Source organism: Saccopteryx bilineata, chromosome 5, assembly GCF_036850765.1.
Source record: "Saccopteryx bilineata isolate mSacBil1 chromosome 5, mSacBil1_pri_phased_curated, whole genome shotgun sequence".
In the NCBI taxonomy this organism is placed as follows: Eukaryota; Metazoa; Chordata; class Mammalia; order Chiroptera; family Emballonuridae; genus Saccopteryx; species Saccopteryx bilineata.
The window spans coordinates 134,610,000-134,629,096 of record NC_089494.1 but is presented as its reverse complement, the minus strand read 5'-3'; the positions used below and the strand labels follow the sequence as shown (position 1 = coordinate 134,629,096).

The 19,097-nt window shown below is 40.5% G+C and overlaps 1 protein-coding gene across 24 annotated transcripts in view; it reads right to left on the bottom strand.

Annotated features, from left to right (window-relative positions):
• Positions 1-19,097, bottom strand: part of SVIL (supervillin) — a 304,969-nt gene that overhangs the window by 105,974 nt on the left and 179,898 nt on the right. For all 24 annotated transcript variants that reach the window (XM_066280539.1, XM_066280541.1, XM_066280542.1 and 21 more), the window contains one exon: positions 14,958-15,049. Coding sequence is in view for 15 of the 24 variants with exons in the window: in XM_066280530.1 (XP_066136627.1) it covers positions 14,958-15,049 (92 nt within the window). In the remaining 9 variants the exon portion in view is untranslated. The remainder of the gene's footprint in view (positions 1-14,957; positions 15,050-19,097) is intronic.

Here is a 19,097-nt window from a genome sequence, read left to right as displayed (position 1 = left end):
GGCTCCCATTGAGGTCCCAGGTAGGCGTGGGAGGGAGGAGTCAGTGACAGCTTTGGGGCCCATAACTTTTAGAAAAGCTGAGTCAGAGAAACTCAAAAGAGGAATATGAATGCTTGTAATTTAATTTTCAGCTGCTTCAATTTCTACTTGTTTTTTTGTTTTGTTTTGTTTTTTGTTCTTTTGGGTTTTTCTGAAGTGGTCATTTTTAGTAATAAGTCATCCCGCCCACACACAGCTTTTATACTGCCCTTTATGTTCAGACATGCAAGCCCGGTTGGTTTTTTTATTTTTTAAATGATAGTCACTTTAAAGTTTAAGTCAGGTTGACTTTTGTTGTTGGCTTCAAGAGAATCTGTCTCTCCCCAGGCCTTCCCAGGAAGCAGAGTAGTGAAAGGCGGACGTGTGTGTGCCCTGACCTGTCAATCCCATTCCTGTCTAGAAGACAGGAGTGTAATGATGCCGGTGCACCTTCCCTAACACCTTTCAGGGAAGCTTGGCGAATCACAGCTTCCCAGTTAGCAAATGAGCTCCAGCCAGATTATGGGGATAAAACTTTAATGGTGGGTAGCCATTAAATTAATATTTTGGAAATATTTCCAAGAATGCTATAAGCCAAATAGTATCAATTATTTATTTAAATCCCTAAAGTGGAGGATGGAGCTATATTTTTTCAGAAGACTGCTCAAGAAGCCATTGAAACCACATTCCGAGTGCTCTGACGGCTGTGTGTTCAGTCCATGCCTCTAACCCAGCACTGAGAAAGAGAGTATCTCTCAGGGTCCTGAGTAGCACAGCGACACACACATGACACTTACCTTTGCTTCCCCCCAAATTACTTCAGGTAGGTATGCTGTAGTTTTATTGTTTATGCCTGCCCCCCCATAACTTCCTGTATTGAATTCTATTCCTCAAAGTGATGGTATTCAGGCATGAACCTTTGGGAAGTCATTAGGCTCTGGACTCACGATTAGAATCAGTGCTCTTATAAAAGAGGCCACAGAGAGTGCTCTCTCTCCTACCACCACGGCAGGACACAGCCAGAAGTCCACCGTCTGCAACCTCGACAGGAGGTCCTCATCAGCACCCAACCGTGCTGCACCCTGATCGGACCTCCAGCCTCCAGAACAATGAGAAGCAAAATGTTGCTGTTTACAGGCCCTCCAGGTGGCAGCATTTTGTGATAGCAGTCAAAGTACATGTGACTGGTTGATAACAAAATATTAATGCTACACTCACAGAATGGCATGCGACTTTCTTTGGGAACAGTTAAGATACACTATTTTTGTCCTAATTTAAGACTCTGAAAATTATTTTCATGGCATTAAATTTTCAATTTTTCTATAAAAATCATGCAACTGAAGGCAAAAAGAGACTTCAGCAGTCCAGTGAAAAAGCAAAGCAACAAGTTGCTTCCTGAATCCTCCCCCCACCATATTCTACATAGAAGAAAAAATCAACTAACAGTGAGACAGACTATGTAGACAGATGTCCCACCCACAGCACAACTGTACTTTCTTTATGGTCGTCACTGCCCTGTTTCAGTGTCCTACCAGGAACAAGACAGTAAGAGGAGGGAAAAGGCTGATGGTCAGAACATAGTTCATCACAGAAACTGAACCCCAAGGATCGTGGGCAGTGACAGGAAAGAGAGGGGCGGGACACGAAAGCCACATCATCCTACTGTGCATAGGAATCTTTGTTGCTTTCTGGACAGAACCAGCTGGACAACGCACCAGTGAACACAGTCCCATCAGCCATTCACCGCTGGGTGTAAGGAGTCTCAGGATGCCACTTAGCAGACACAGAGGGGCAGCTCCTCAGGGTCGCAGGCCCACAGAAGGCTGGCTCTGGAGGGGATCACAGACCCCGTAGGGGCACTCATGACCTTCTGACTGGGCGATTTGTTTGTTGGGAGCCTTGCACTGTAGGCTGCTGAATAGCCCTGGCTCTCCTACTAACTGCCAAACTGTCCCCACATGCTGTGACACAAAAACAGTTGTATGTGTTTCTAAAGCCCCCTTGAAATGGTACTGTCTTGGGTGAGAATCATTGATCCCAGCACCAAGAAACCCAACACTTCAATCAAGCCTAGATTCAAACTCACAACCATTTCAAGCCTGACACTTTCCCGTCCTCTCTGATCATGTCCTGAGACATGCAGCGAGGTCATATGGCAAATTATACTTTAAATGTATTGGTGAGCTTATTGATTCTTAGTGAAAATGTACAGTGAACATTTCACGAAAAAAAACCCTCCAGTAAATGACCTCAGTCCATTATTTCTTACAAATATATTTTTAATTATCAACATTTGCCTTGTTCCTATAGATATGAGATTAGAGAAGAAAGGGCGTACAAGACAAAAACAAGTAACACACACCCTGAATTTGGCTTCCTTTCCCCAAGTCTGTAAGTTAAAAGTAAAATCAGTAAAACAACCTGTAACATAATTGTGCTAGTGTATCTATCCTGTGGAAAACACTTCAGCTGTATAAAAGAAAAGGTTATTTATTTGAATTGCTACTGTGTGGTTTTTTCATTCCTTTTAGGAAAAACAAACAAACAAATAAAAAATCATCCTATGGGCACTTGGAGTCCTCATTAGCTCCTCTCACTGAAGTCTGATCAGGTATATCATAAAACATTGAGAAAAAGCTGATACTTCCTCGGTGTGGAAATCTATGTTGTCATTTATAGAGACTCCCTACTATTCTATCACAGTTATCTTCTGATTAATAATAGTTTTGAGCATAGCTTATATTGTTTATGACCTACCAAAAGAACTATTCTTTCCTTTAAAATTTTTATATAACTTCAGACTTACAGAAAAGTTAAACGATGTCCTTCATAATAAGTTAACATTTTATGACATTTGGTTATCTTTTTTCTCTCTTCATATGTATATTCTGTATGTATGTGTGTAAAAACATGTGCAAAAAGCCATGTGCACATGTGTTTACATATTAATTTTTATGAACCTTTGTCTCTAAATTCTTTACCATATATTTCCTAAGAATAAGGATTAAGAATGTTTTTAACATTATATTACACAGCCCTAATTGAATTGATTGTATGTTGTATCAAAATGTATATAATTCATAAATGGTTAAGAAAAGGGTAATGCTGATTAACAGTAATCCAGATCTAACTCTTGTTGCAATAAATTTTCTACTTTGTTTTCAAAGAAGACTTAGACATGCACTAAATTATCCCTTTATCATATCCATATTGTAGTCTATGGCCCTTGTTGGAGCAGTATGTACTCTATGAATCTATTTAGTTATTTCCAGTGGGAACTTGTTGGTTATTTTCCAAGTAAGACAGGTTGAGAAGGTTTGACATCAGGCTATGATACTTCATAAAATTATTTAACTGCCTAGATTGCTTTGTCATAATACTTAATACTTAATGCCAGGTACTTTTCTTGGGAGACATAATTTCTTCCAGTAGTTTTGAAAAATAGGCTTTCTGGTAAAGTTATTGTTGAGTTCAGCCCTCCAGACCGGAGTACACAGAACCTTGTATGGCAACCTGAGTGGCAGGGGCTGCCAAGAATGCATCTCCTTCCCCCTGCATCTGACAGCCTCAGAGCACAGCCAGAGCCCGAATCTCTGTGTACGGACCTTCCTCTGCCCCAGGAGGGAGCACTTCAACTTTACACTAATGTAAAGACAAGCAGCATATAAAATAAGTGATTGCAAAATTAGAGGGATAAGGGGGAGGGGTGATAGCTACAAAGTGTGGGGTTTCTCTTTGGGGTGATGAAACTGTTCTAAAATTGACTGTGGTGATAGAGGTACAACCTGTGAATGCCCCTGAAACTGTATCCTTTAAATGGATGAATTAAATGGGATGAAAGAGATCTCCTCACCTGAAACCCAGGTACTCTTATTGACCAATGTCACCTCACTAAATTTAATTTCAAAATGAAAAAAGAAGAAAAAGAAATATAGCTCAATAAAGCTATTTTAAAAAGTAGAGTAGGCTGACCTGTGGTGGTGCAGTGGATAAGGGTCAACCTGGAACGCTGAAGTTACTGGTTCGAAACCCTAGGCTTGCCCTGTCAAGGCACGAATGAGAAGCAACTACTACGAGTTGATACTTCCTGCTCCTCCTCCACACCTTTCTCTCTCTTTTGTATCTAAAGTCAATAAATAGGCTATAGCCAGTTGGCTCAGCAGAAGAGCTTCAGCCAAGCATGTAGAAGTCTTAGGTTCAATTCCCCAACAGGGCACACAAGAGAAGTGACCATCTGCTTCTCTACCTCTCTCTCTCTCTCTCTTTCTTCACCTCCCACAGCCATGGCTCAAATGGTTTGAGCAAGTTGGCCCCAGGAACTGAGGATAGCTCCATGGCTTTGCCTCAGGTGCTGAAATAGCACAGTTGCTGAGCAACAGAGCAGCAGCCCCAGATGGGCAGAGCATAGCCCTAGAGGGGGCTTGCTGCATGGATCCCAGTCAGGGTGCATGTGGGAGTCTGTCTCTGCCTCCCTACCTCCCCACATCTCACTTCTTTAAAAAAGATAATAATAATAAATTAAATTAAAATAAAATAATAAAGTCTTAAAATAAAAAAAGTAAAGTAATATATCTGGTCCATTTCATTATTCTTAAATAAAAAATATATTTTAATATTATAGTTTTCACACAGGTAAAGGTTTTAAATCCCTAGATTACCTGTCTGTGACACACTGTTAGAGGAAGTCCCTGGGAGGAAAAGCAATGATCAATCTAATGCTCAATTTCAAATCTCTCATTAAATGAAGAGAAAGAAATTTCTAAACAAATTTAAAACTCTGCCATTAAAACAGTCATGATCAATTTCTATTTTTAATATCCTATTGCCAAAAGCTGATAGAATCATTCACAAATCTGTGAAGATGGAGAAACTGAAGCTTTCCTATAATAATGGATCTTTCCAAAGACACCTGCCCATGTCATAGAGATGGTGAAATACATGGGAACTCAGATGAGACTCAGGGGAGGCAGGGCTCTGTCACTTTCTAAAAGCATGTTTTAGAGACCTTGTTAATTTAGAAATATAAATCTGGTTAGTACATGAAGTCATCCTCTTTGGTAAATGAAAATCATGTTTTTATGACCAATTATAGTAAGATTTCTAATAAAATGGCTTAATAAGCTTATGTGTTTTTAAATTGTGTTATCTATAAAGCTACAAATTGTTGAACCTTTAGGAAATTAGCAGCTCATATTGTTTTTAATTTTTCTTACCTAAAATTATCTATGCCATTGAAAGAAAAAAGAAGTGGGGTAGAGATGAAGAGGGAGGCTTCGATAGGTGGAAAGACAACTTGTACTCTGTAGAACTTTGCCTAATCAGTCAAATCCTCTAAGCCATTTCTAAAATCAATCTGTTCAGTCTTCTCCTTTGTTCCAGTCATCTTCATAGATTTTAAATTTGGGTCAGATTTAATAGAGTTTCTTTGTATTTTACAAAGTCTTAAAACTTAAAAGGACTCTGCCCTTCCACACCTGGTCCACACCACCATCTGGGTGGCAACCCTGCACAGCCTCTGCTCTGTGCTCGAGTCTGTGGCCATGTGACCTTCCTTGTCCCCTTAATAAGGAGAGCTGGTGAGATAGATCATGGTGAAGTCCATTTCACCTTTCAGTTCTACAAATTACTGGAATTTTCTTTCTCATAGGAAACCTCACCTACCTCCTTGTAATTCCACACATTACTAGCAGGTTTAGCCTCTGGATCAACAGGGAGTTAGCCTATATTTCATCTGACACTTTTGTAAGTTCTTGACAAAATGGCCCTGTTTCCGTTTCCTCCAGCCGGGACCCCTTAGGTGTTCAGCTTTATCTGATTATGTCCAGGTGCATCGTCCACTCAGCTCCTTAGGGTGTATCTCAATTCACCAATAGGCCTTTTACACTTTCAATCTCTATTACAGGGAATTTTTTTTCTGGTATAATTTGTTTTAATTTATTTATTGATTTTAGAGAGAGAGGAGGGGAGAAAGAGAGAGAGAAACATCCATCTGTTCCTAGATGTACTCAGACCAGGGATCAAACCTGCCATCTTTGTGTATTGGGATGATGTTCCAACCAACCAAACTATCTGTCCAGAGCAATCTGGTCTAATTTCTTTTGAGCTTGATCTTGTGAGGTTTTGTTTTGTTTTTTTTATTTTTCCTGAGTGGAAAAACAATCTGACCTTGCACCAAACCTGTTTCTTTTGAAGCAAAGGTTACACAGCTCACTTGGGTTAGAGCAGTCTGTGGGCTGGCACTGCCCTGTGCTAGTGTCATGGTGAATAGGGAAATGGATCAGGGAATGTTTGTTCCTTTCCCAGGCAGAACTAGGGATCCTTGGCAGATAGCAGATAAAAATATATAGATATTTTACTGCATGTGCATCATTACCAATAAAACACTAATTCATCAACCACACTAGTGCCTACTCAGGAAAGAAGAGAGGGATGAGGAGCCAGTATGCTCTGGTGCAGTATGGGGCCCAGTGGGGAGCTACAAGACATTTGGTGTGGATGCCATGACTCTGGAAACCTTCAAAAGGCTGGAGGGATGGGGAGGCATGAAAGGGGGAGAATTGTGCCTTTGAGCAGAAGTTGGTGCCCTGGGAGAGGGGGAATCCTGGGAGAGACAGGGAAGGCTGATTCTAGGAACCACCCTCCCAATCCAGCTTTCAGAGAAAACCTGAGAATGCCTAAAATGCAAGGGAAAGAACATGTAGAAAGGTGAGGATTAAAAATACAAGAACAGATTGGATTCCAAGATGGCGATGAAGTAGGCGGACGTTCCAACTACAACCTCCCAGGACCAAATTGGATTACAACTTAATTTAATAACAATCATCTTGAAAAAACAAATTTGGACTCAACAAAGAGGAATCTATAACCAAGGATCACAGAAGAAGTCACACAGAGACTGGTAGGAGGGGCAGAGATGAGGAAAGGGCTGTCCCGCTCCCAGGAGTGAGCGGCGGCTAAGGGTCTGGAGGTACTCTCGTCTGAGAGGTGTGGGTCCTCAGCCCCAGATCTGGCACCCCAGCCTAGAACCCCAAGCCTAGAAAAGGCACCCACACAGCATGTGGATGTGAAAAGAGCTGGGTTTCTGACTGCGAGAAAGAGAGGGAGCTCTCGGAGATGCAGATTCTGTCTTAAAGGGCCCACATAGAAAATCTTATTCACAGCCACGTACCAGGGGCTCAGGCAGAGGGAGAGCTGAGAGGACTAAAGTTGCATAAGGAGAGCGTAAATTTGGAGACCCAGGGAGAGACACTGTGCTGAGTCATTCTCCAATACTGCAGTCGCCATCTTTCTTGGGTGGAGCAGTCCCATCTTAGCAGCATCAGCCTGGGGAAAAGCAATGGCTCCACCCTCAGGAGTTACTCCTGCCCCAGTCATGAAGAATGAGTCATGCTGAGAAGCCAAGAAGCAATGGGAACGTCAGTGACTCAGTTTTCTAGTATGGAGGCTGGAGCTTTCCCCTACACATTCCCAAGACTAGGACTGGTGCTTCCACCTCACAGAAGACTCAGTAGAAACTCTCGTACAGTGGGCAGACCACACCCCTGGGTCTCAGGGACCACATCCTACTGAGACCTGTAAAAAAGTCTGGACAGACTGACATCTGGGGCTGAGGGGTGAAGCCACACCCACCACCCTTCCTAATCTCTGAATTGCTCCAGGCTCTAGACTCTAGCAGAGGTTTATTCAGTGTTCGAGCCCAACAAGCAGCCAGCAGACAGAGGCTGCAGGAGGCAGGACTCGGGGAACTTTGGCTTTCTAAGTGGACATCCTCCCAGGTCCAGTGTGGGTAAAGCCAGCCTAGGTGGGCAGCTTGGTATTTCCATGAGCACCTAGGCCCAGCAGAGGCAGCCACAAACTCTGGATTGTTTGTAGCTCCAAGAAGGTTGCTGAGGGCCACTCATGGGCAGTGTCTTCCACTGGTCTGCATCAGGTTTCTGCCAGGGAGGCCCAGGGCAGGCACATCCAGCAGCCTGCTGTGGAGAGATTTGGTTCAGGATTTAACAACCCTTGCTAGAGTGGAATCCTAAGGAAAAGCACCTCACACCTGGCCCAGCTGAGGTGAGTTCCGCTTTTTGTGATGAGCATGAGCACAGCAGCTCATGTGCATTGGATCGGGTGGAGCTTTACAGTCACCTGGCCTGGGTGCTGGATATCCTGCCCCAATGGGCAAGATTCCACAGGGTGAAGGGAGAGAGGTTTGGAACATGGAGATTTAAAGTATGGGTCCCTGTGAGCCTATCGTTGGATTTGGTTGAGGGGCTTAGCCACTTTCTAGGGGGGAAGAGTCAATCCCAGGAAAGGACAATCTCAGTCTTTCTCCCTAAGACCAAGGTCTCATCAGCTGTAAGATCTTCAGCAGAGGGGACTGTTGGACTCACTCAATCTGAGCCTGCTGCTCACCTTGTTGGGGAGAAATAAAATTTGAGTAACCAGCAGTGGCTGAGGAATTAAGCTCTGGATTAGGGACTACATTCCCTGTACTGAGCTCCTGACCAAGAGACCCCTGATGTAGTGAGTCCCACTAACATCGTATTATCAACCTTAGCTGCCCTAACCCAACAAGATTGCAACCTGTAGAAGGGTTGGTTGGGTGAGGCCAGTCTGAGCCCACACAACAATCTTTCTAAAGAAGACTCTGTGGGAAGACCAGGCAGCTGCAAGAGGAGGTGAAGCAGCTCAAAAGTGGAGACAAATCTTACGGAGCTAGGGCTTTTACAGAACTGATGTCATCTCTAAGTGGAATGAAGCTGATCCTTATACATAGGTTGGCCCCTCCCACACTACCCAGGCCCAGAAAATGCAGACACAGTGAAAAGAGCAGGAGCTGCCAACAGGTAGCCTACAGTGGGTTACAAACAATGGCTAATGCCAACACAAGAAGATACAGAACCAGCACAACTGGTAGTAGGTGGCAGACAGCACCAACCTTAGACTCAGCTAGCTACACAGCAGCACAACCCAAAGAGGAGTCTAGTAGGTGCCAGACACTGTGGACAATAAATACTCCCCATAGGACAGACATTGCACAATTTATAATATACATGACCAATGACCCTTAAAGCCAGCCAGCCTGAAGGAATAAACATATCCATGGAAGAACCAACTGCATTCAATACTCACATAAAACAAGAAGGAAAATAGTACCCTCAGAAAGCATTCCTAGAACAAGGTGGCCTGGAGGGCACTACCACCAATCCCAACTTCCTCATAAATATAACACACAAATTTCAAAGTCAAACAGTGCTACCTAATACACAGAAAAAATGGGCAAAGAAATGTGACTCAAATGAATCAACAAGAGAAATCCCCCCAAAAAAGAACTAAATAAAATGGAAGTAACCAAACTACCAGATGCAGAGTTTAAAATAATAAATTTTAGGATGCTCAAGAATCTTAGAGCAACCAAGATGGATATAATGAGCACCTAAATAAAGACATAGCCAAGTTCAAAAAGGACATTGAATCATAAAAAAGAATCAGTCAGAAATGACAAATACAATTTCAGAAATGAAGACTGCATTAGAAGGAATCAACAGCAGACTGGATGAAGCAGAGGATGGAATCAGTGATTAGAGGACAAGATAAACAGAAGCATAGAAGCAGAGCAGCAAAAGGAAAAGAGGCTCAAAAAGACTGAGGAAACTCTAAGAGACCTCTGTGACAACATAAAGAGAAGCAACATCTGCATCATAGGGGTTCCTGAAGGAGAAGAGAATGAACAAGGTATAGAGAACCTGTTTGAAGAAATCATAGTTGAAAGTTTCCCTAGATTGATGAAGGAAAAAGTCAAACAAGTTCAAGAGGAACAGAGAGTCCCATTAAAGAGAAACCCAAGGAAGCTTACACCAAGACACATCACAATTGAAAAGCCAAAGTTAAGAGACAAAGAAAGAATACTAAAAGCTGAAAGAGAAAAGCAGTTAATTACCTACAGTGGAGCCCGCATAAAGATGACATCTGACTTCTCAACAGAAACACTTGAGACCAAAAGGGAATGGCAAGAAATATTCAAAGTGATGTAAAACAAGAACCTATAACCAAGACTACTTGATTCAGCAATGCTATTGTTAAAAATTGAAGGAGAAATAAAAAGCTTCACAGACTAAGACCCAATGAATTCATTACAAGCAAACCAGTACTGCAAAAAAAATGTTAAGGGACCTGCTGTAAAAAGAGAAAAGGAAAAAAAAATTGAGAAAAAGAGGATTATAGATTTAAAGAATAAAATGGCAATAAATAAGTACATATCAATAATAACCTTAAATGTAAATGGATTAAATGCTCCAATCAAAAGACATAGGGTAGCCTGACCAGGTGGTGGCACAGTGGATAGAGCATTGGACTGGGATGTGGAGGACCCAGGTTCGAGACCCTGAGGTTGCCAGCTTGAGCACGGACGGGTTCATCTGGTTTGAGCAAAGCTCACCAGCTTGGACCCAAGGTTTCTGGTTCAAGCAAGAGGTTACTCAGTCTGCTGTAGCCCCACAGTCAGGGCACATATGAGAGAGCAATCAATGAACAACTAGGTATTGCAATGAAAAACTAATAATTGATGCTTCTCATCTCTCTCCATTCCTGTCTGCCTGTCCCTATATATCCCTCTCTCTGACTCTCTCTGTCTCTGTAAAAAAAAAAAAAAAAAAAAAAAAAAAAAAAAAAAAAAAAAAGACATAGGGTAGCTGCATGGATAAGAAAACAGGACCAATACATATGCTGCCTACAAGAGACCCACTGCAGAATAAAAGATACACATAGACTGAAAGTGAAGAGATGGAAAAAGAGTATTTCATGCAAATGAAAATGAAAAGAAAGCTGGGGTAACAACACTTATCTCTGACAAAATAGCCTTTAAAACAAACGCTATAGTAAGGGATCAAGAAGGTCACTATGTAATGATAAAGGGAGCAATCAAACAGAAGGATATAACCATTGTAAATATTTATATGCCTAATATAGGAGTTCCTAAATATATAAAGCAGATTTTGATGGACATAAAGGGCGATATCGACAGCAATACTATAATAGTAGTAGGGGATTTTAATACTCCACTAACATCAATGTATAGATCCTCCAGACAGAAAATTAATGGAGAAACAGAAGCTTTAAATGACATACTAGATCAACTGGATTTAATTTATATCTTCAGAACCTTTCACTCCAAAGCAGCAGAATATACGTTCCTTTCAAGTACTCATGGTACATTCTTTGGGAAGGACCACATGTTAGGACACAAAACAAGTCTCAATAACTTTAAAAAGACTAAAATCATATCAAGCATCTTCTTTAATCACAATGGCATGAAACTAGAAATCAACTACAATAGAAAAACTAAAAAATATTCAAACATTTGGAGGCTAAATAGCATGTTATTAAATAATAAATGGGTTAACGAGATCAAGGAAGAAATAAAAAATTTCCTTGAAACAAATAAAAATGAACATACAGCAACTCAAAATTTATGGGACACAGCAAAAGCAGTCCTGAGAGGGAAGTTTAGAGCATTACAGGCATACCTTAAGAAGAAAGAAAAAGGTCAAGTAAACAACTTAACCCTGCATTTAAAAGAACTAGAAAAAAAAATAACTAGAAAAAGAACAACAAATAAAGCCCGAAGGAAGTAGAAGGAAGGAAATAATAAAGATTAGAGTGAAAATAAATGACATAGAATCTAAAAAAACAATGAAACCAAGAGCTGGTTCTTTGGAAAGGTAAACAAGATTGACGAACCATTAACCAGACTCATCAGGAAAAAAAGAGAGAGGACTCAAATAAATAAAATTAGAAATGAGAGTGGAGAAGTAATAAGTGACACAGCAGAAATACAAAAGATTGTAAGAAAATACTATAAAGACCTATATGCCAAAAAATTGAACAACCTAGGTGAAATGGATAAATTCCTACAAACCAACAATTTTCCAAAACTCATTCTGGAAGAATCAGAAAAGCTAAACAGACCGATTATAACAAATGAAATTGAAACAGTTATCAAAAAACTCTCAGCAAGCAAGAGTCCTGGACTGGATGGTTTCACAGGCAAATTTTACTAAACATTTAAAGAACTAACATCTATTCTTTTCAAGCTAGGTCAAAATATTCAAGACGAGGGAAGACTTCCAAGGTCCTTTTATGAGGCAAGCATGATCCTCACTCCAAAACAGGTAAAGACACTACAAAGAAAAAAACTATAGGCCAATATCCCTGATGAACTTAGATGCTAAAATTCTCAATAAAACATTAGTAAACCAGATCCAGCAATATATTAAAAAAATCATACATCATGAACAAGTGAAATTTATTCCAGGGAGGCAAGGCTGGTACAAATTTTGCAGATCAATAAATGTAATTCATCACATAAACAAAAGAAGAATAAAAATCACATGATTATATCAATAAATGCAGAAAATGCATTTGATAAAATCCAGCACCCATTTGTAATCAAAACTCTTAGCAAAGTGGGAATATAGGAAACATACCTCAACATAATAAAGGTCATTTATGACAAACTGACAGCCAACAAGCAAAAATTAAAAGCAATCCCCTTAAGATCAGGAACAGAGCAGGTGTGCCCCCTTTCACCACTCTTATTCAACCTAGTTCTGGAAGTCCTAGCCATAGCAATCAGACAAGAAAAAGAAATAAAAGGCATCCAAATTGGAAAATAAGAAATAAAACTATCATTATTTGCTGATGACATGATATTGTACATAGAAAACCCTAAAGTCTCAGTCAAAAAACTACTAGACCTGATAAATGAATTCAGCAAGGTGGCAGGATATAAAATTGATATTCAGAAATCAGTGGCATATTATACACCAACAATAAACTGAAAGAGAAATTAAGGAAACAATCCCCTTCACTATCACAACAACAACAAAAACAAAGTATGTAGGAATGAATTTAACCAAGGAGGTAAAAGATTTGTACTCGGAAAATTATAAGACATTGAAAAAAGAAATCAAAGAAGATACAAACAAGTGGAAGCATATACCATGTTCATGGATAGGAACAATAAACATCATAAAAATGTCTATACTGTATTATCTAAAGCGGTCTATAAATTTAATGTAATTGCTATTAAAATACCAATGGCATACTTCAAAGATATAGAAGAAATATTCCAAAAAACTTATATGGAACCAAAAAAGAACACGAATAGCCTCAGCAATCTTAAAAATGAAGAATAAAGTGGGAGATATCACATTTCCTGATATCAAGTTATACTATAAGGCCATAGTAATCAAAACAGCTTGGTACTGGCATAAGAATACACATACAGACTAATGGAACAGAACAAGGAATCCACCCACGCTTTTATGGTCAATTGATATTTGACAAATAAAGTAACAGCATACAGTGGAGCAAAGACAGTCTTATTAATAAGTGGTGTTGGGAAAATTGGATAGTTACATGCAAAAAAATGAAACTAGATGACCAACTTACAACATTCACAAAAATAAACTCAAAATGGATAAAAGACTTAAATGTGTAAGTCACAAAACCATAAAAATATTGAAAGAAAACATAGGCAATAAACTGTCCAATATCTCTCATAGCAATATTTTTGCCAATTTATCTCCATGGGCAAGTGAAATAAAGGACAAAATAAAAAAATGGGACTATATCAAACTAAAAAGCTTTTGCACAGCTAAAGACACCATTAACAAAATAAAAAGACAACCTACATGATGGGAGAACATAATCGCCAATATTAACCCCTGATAAGAATATTAACCCCTGATAAGGGGTTAATAACCAAAATTTATAAAGAACTTCTAAAACTCAACACCAGGAAGGTAAATAATCCAATTAAAAAATAGGCAAAAGAACTGAATAGAACTTCTCCAAAGAGGACATACAGATGGCCAACAGGCATATTGAAAAAATGTTCAATGTCACTAATCATCAGCAAAATGCAAATTAAAATTACAATGAGATATCATCTCACACCTGTCAGAATGGTGCTCATTAACAAATCAACACACAATAAGTGTGGGCGAGGATGTGGAGAAAAAGGAGCCCTCCTGCACTGCTGGTGGGAATCAGACTTGTACAGCCACTGTGGAAAACAGTATGGCATTGACTTAAAAAATTAAAAATGGAACTGCTTTTTGACCCAGCTATCCCACTTTTAGGAATACATTATATTTTAAGATTACCAAATCTCTGATTCAAAAGAAGTTATGCATTCTCATGTTTACTGTGGCATTGTTTACAATAGCCAAGATCTGTAAACAGCTCAAGTATCCATCATTGGACAAGTGGATTAAAAAGCTGTGGTATATATACACAATGGAATATTACATGGTCATGAAAAAGAAGAAAATCTTACCTTTTGCAACAGCATGGATCGACCTGGAGATTATTATGCTAAATGCAATAAGTCAGGCAAAGAAAGACAAATATCGTATGATCTCACTTATATGTGGAATCTAATGAAGAACGTGAACTGAGGAACAGAATAGAGGCAGAGGCGGGGTCACAGGGAGCAGAGGGACAGCTGTCAGAGGGAAGGGGGATGAGGGGATGGGATCAGAGAAGGTGAAGAGATTACTGAAAGTATATATACATAACACATATATACAGATAACAGGACCACAAATCCTAGAAGGAAGAGGGGAGGGAGTTTGGGGGAGGGGTGCAAAAGGGGTGTTATGGGGGACATGAGGATGGGGGGGTAGGGGAGTTATATTGAGTGAGACACTTGAATCCACGTTAACACAATAAAATAATATTAATAGAAATTTAACAAATAAAAATAAATACCATTAAAAAATGCAAGAACAGAAGCGCTTTAATTGAGGTTCATCCTTGGATGAAGCAGAAAGGGACCCAAAGGAAAATAGAAGCTTGGAAGTTAGTTAAAGAGTTCTCAAAGGACACCAGATATCACAAGAGTTATGTGCCCAGGATGCCGGTCAACCACTTAGAAAAAGTCTTACCTTTAGGAAGTGCAGTTAAAAGCTTAGCATCAACACTTCTTTTGCAGTTAGCAAGTTGTTCTTTATCTTCAAGCAAGAACTCCTTCTGAAAGCTAAAAATTTCTCCATTAATAAAATGTTAAAAGTCAAGACATGATCAAGATCTATGATACTATGTAAATCAATATAGATGATATAATTTAGATACATGACACTAAGTAAAACAATGTACAAACATAAAAATTATGCTACTGTTATATATACTTAAATATGCATATATAGGTCATAAGTAAAAAGTTTTATTTGTGGGAATTTATTGGTAACCTAGTCATGCTAATATGATATTTTGATACAACTGAATCATTTTTTCTTTTTCTTTTTTTGATTTTTATTTACTGATTTTAGAGAGAAGAGAGAGAGAGAGAGAGAAGGGAGGAAGAGTGGGAAGCATCAATTCGTAATAGTTGCTTCTTGTATGTGCCTTGACCGGGCAAGCCCGGGGTTACAAACCGGCGACCTCAGCATCCCAGGTCTACACTTGATCTATTGCCATCACAGCTCAGGCAAACTGAATCATTTCCTTTGTTGAGGCAGGCGGCATGGCACAGGGTGGCACCACCTTGGTCTAGTCACCAACAGCAGCTTCGGTGTGGATTACCACATGACTTCTCTGGGCTACACCTTCTTTCTCAGAAACCCAGCAACTGGTTTAGGTGATGTACATGCTTTCCTATTCTAAAATTACATTACAGTAACAACCAAGAAATCAAAGCAAGGAGAATAGGTCTAATAGCCTCATAAAAATGTGTCTGGGAAGAACCACAGAGGAAAAGACAAAGGACACAAGTAAAGAGACAGAGCATTTGCTACATCCTCCCTGCTGTGCTAAAGACATCAGTGCTTCAACTCTGTCATCCTCACCAGATGCTGTGCGGCAGGAACCAGTGCTGCTCCAGTAGATGTTTAACAACTGCCTCCTGCCCTCTGTGCACCTCTACTCCATCCCAAGTCACCTACTGTGCACTAGACCTGGCTGTGTAAATACCCCACTATGACCTCTTTCCAGGCACCCACAGGACGCACTGGGTGCAGACACTGGCACAGACGCACCGTGGCTGTGCAGGCACCATGCGCTGGCCCCAGCACACCACCACAACGATGGTCAGCCTTAGTTTACATGCTGGGAAACAGCTAAATGACTTGCCCAAGGACACCAATTTGCAAGAAGGCTACATGAGATACAAATTTAGCCCCTGCTCTAACATGGGTGGCAGCTGCGGCCCCAGGACTGCTGTACCCACAACCTCACGGTCCTCCATGGGAACGCACCTGGGGTTGGGCATGCTGGTGCTGCTGCCTCGGAGGAAGAAAACACACCTCGGAAAATGGAAAACTAGTGTTCCCTAGTGATCCGATCAGCTTCAGAGAGGTGAGCAATGGGCCTAAAAATGCACTCAGTGCCAAGCTGACATTCCTTATGTATTTACTGGTCCTCCACCTGTGTTCCTGCTCTATAGGGTATCCTTCACAGGGGCCTGAGAGTAGATGGAGGAGGACGCTGTGCATCCTGCATACATGGGTCACCTGGATGACTTCTCTCCCATATAAAAATCAAATGTCCAGGAACCTGCATGCAGTCCACAGTGGGGCACAACATTCCATCTTCCTAGAACCAGGTTCTGAAGCCTTCGTCATTGTTTGAGTGTGGTATGGCTTTTATTCACAAATAGGAGCACTGTGCATTCATATAATTTAATAAAATGTCTTGAAATAAGTCGTATTTGTAAACCATGCTCCAGATGGCTTAAAAAGAGACTTGGACTCCTGCTTAGGTCAGACACATAGAATTAGCACAGACTTCTGAACAGTGGGTTGTAATGCAGTAATGACTCCTTTCAGGTGCATGAGTTAGTTTAAACCTAACAAATTAAATAACCGCAGAAATGAGCCTACTTAAGGAACAACATGCTATTTTAATGGACTAACCAATTGTTAGACATCTTCATTAAGGACTGTACTTTGTTTGGGAAACTAAAAATCTCAGTGGAAAAAAAAAGTACATGAAAATGATTCAATCCCTGAAATATTCAGCTTCTTAAGCCATTGACTTGGGGGGCAAATATTATCTCATTATTTTCAAAAATAAACATCTGTATGTTTCTATTTCCCCTCTTTATTTTATCCTGCTTATCATAAAGCCACTAATGAAGACTAAGAAATCACCCTCAAGTTAAAGATTCCGCCGAACATTTAGATTGGAGTTCACAAATCGTCACCCGCCAGCCCCTGGCTCCATGCGCTCTCTACGTTCTTGAAACAGGCTGCAAATAGTGTCAGCACCAATAACACAACAGCCTTTCACAGTTGGCTGGAAAGCAAAAAAAAGTGGAGCACTATTAGGAGCATGATTCAGACCTCTGCAACAGGCTCACTGTAAACATTGTCACCTCTCCAGTTCCGCAGTCTGTCCACCCTGGCTGCATCCTCCGCCGATGGCCATTTACTCAGGGAAGACCCTCTGACCTGATCCACATTATGCATCCCGGGGTTATTCTCTCGCACTGTACCCTTATTTCTACTTGTAGGACATATCACAAGTGTTTGTTTTCATTAAAATAACTGGTTTGTAACAATAGTTTTAGAAATCAATAAAAATGTGTTGGATGAATGAATGAATGACTACAACAAAACACTTTCAATGTATGCTACAGCATACTTGGAAGCATTTTACATCTACACTTTACACACTATTGGTGTGATAGGGGCACACAGAATTTTAAATACCGAGAATAATTAGAAGGGCATATATTTAATAATGTCAGTTATAAGCTTCTTTCCTCCCTCCTTCCCTTCCTTCCTTCATGATTGGGAAGACACCTCTCCTATTACCTTGGCTCACCTCACATGTGTGAGTGAAATGAGCATATCTGCATATGTTTATAAAGTCATTCTATATGTAAGTCTCCACCTTGAAGGTAAACTTTTATTACTGGAATCATGTGGCTGCCTTTACATCTTGTTCTTGCTTCTATCATCTCCCTCACTCTTATTCCAACTAAAGGTCTGGTAACATCTGATGAAGCAGATGAGCAGTAGAGAGATAGAGGAGAATGGCTTAGAAGGGGTGGCTCTGACTCATGTAACAAAAGCTGTAACTGAGGTAAGACCCCTCAAATCATTATGAAACCATATTTTGAAAAAAGTCGTATCTTGGCCATGGCTAGTTATTTCAGTGGATAGAGCATCGGCCCAGCATGCGGAAGTCCGGGTTCAATTCCTGGTCAGGGCACACAGCAGTAACCATCTGCTTCTCATCCCCTTCCTTTCTCTCTTCTCTCTCTCTTCCCCTCTTGCAGCCAATGGCTCAGTTGGTCCAAGTGTCGGCCCTAGGCACTGAGGATAGCTCAGTTGATTTGAGCATCAGCCCCAGACGGGGGTTGCTGGGTATCTCCTGGTCAGGCATGCATGAGTCTATCTATGTATCTCCTCTCCTCTTCCTTAAAAAAAAAAAAAAAGAAAAAAGTCATGTCTCTTTTCTGGATTTTTTATATCCAAGGGCAAAGTCAGCAGGGTAAATGCAGGTAAAACATGCTACTAAAGGATTCTGAACCACTTCTGAACAAGTAACTCTTTCTGATCATCTGATGGCTGGTGAACACACATGCCCAATAGCGCCCTAACAGCAGCCTCCCCTCCCTTTTCTGAGTCCGAGGCACAGGAGTGGCATGGCTGCTGGCCCACTCCAGACTCACTGTTGCTAAGCTGAGCACTAAGTCCCTGATGCCGTACCACGGCCTTCCCCAGGGTCGTCCCCTCTGGGAGGAGGGGCTCTGCCCAGACCACCTTCACAGGCCTCAGTGGATTCCATAGCTCAACCAAATGGTCCCATATTTCAGTATAAAACCATATCCCCATATAGAACTAAAGTAAGTTCTAGTTTTCATTTTTTAATTATAATTTTAAAAGTTTCTAATATTAAGAGGTACATTTTACATTTTTATCTATCTCCATTTCCTCTGAAATAGAGCTCCCTCTTCATGACTCATTTTCTCACTCTGCTTCAATAACCTGAGCTTGCCACCAGTTTCCATGATATATTTTTTAATGTGTCCCATTAACCTACTTAAATGTCCAGCAGTAGCAACAAGGAGAAATTTTGTT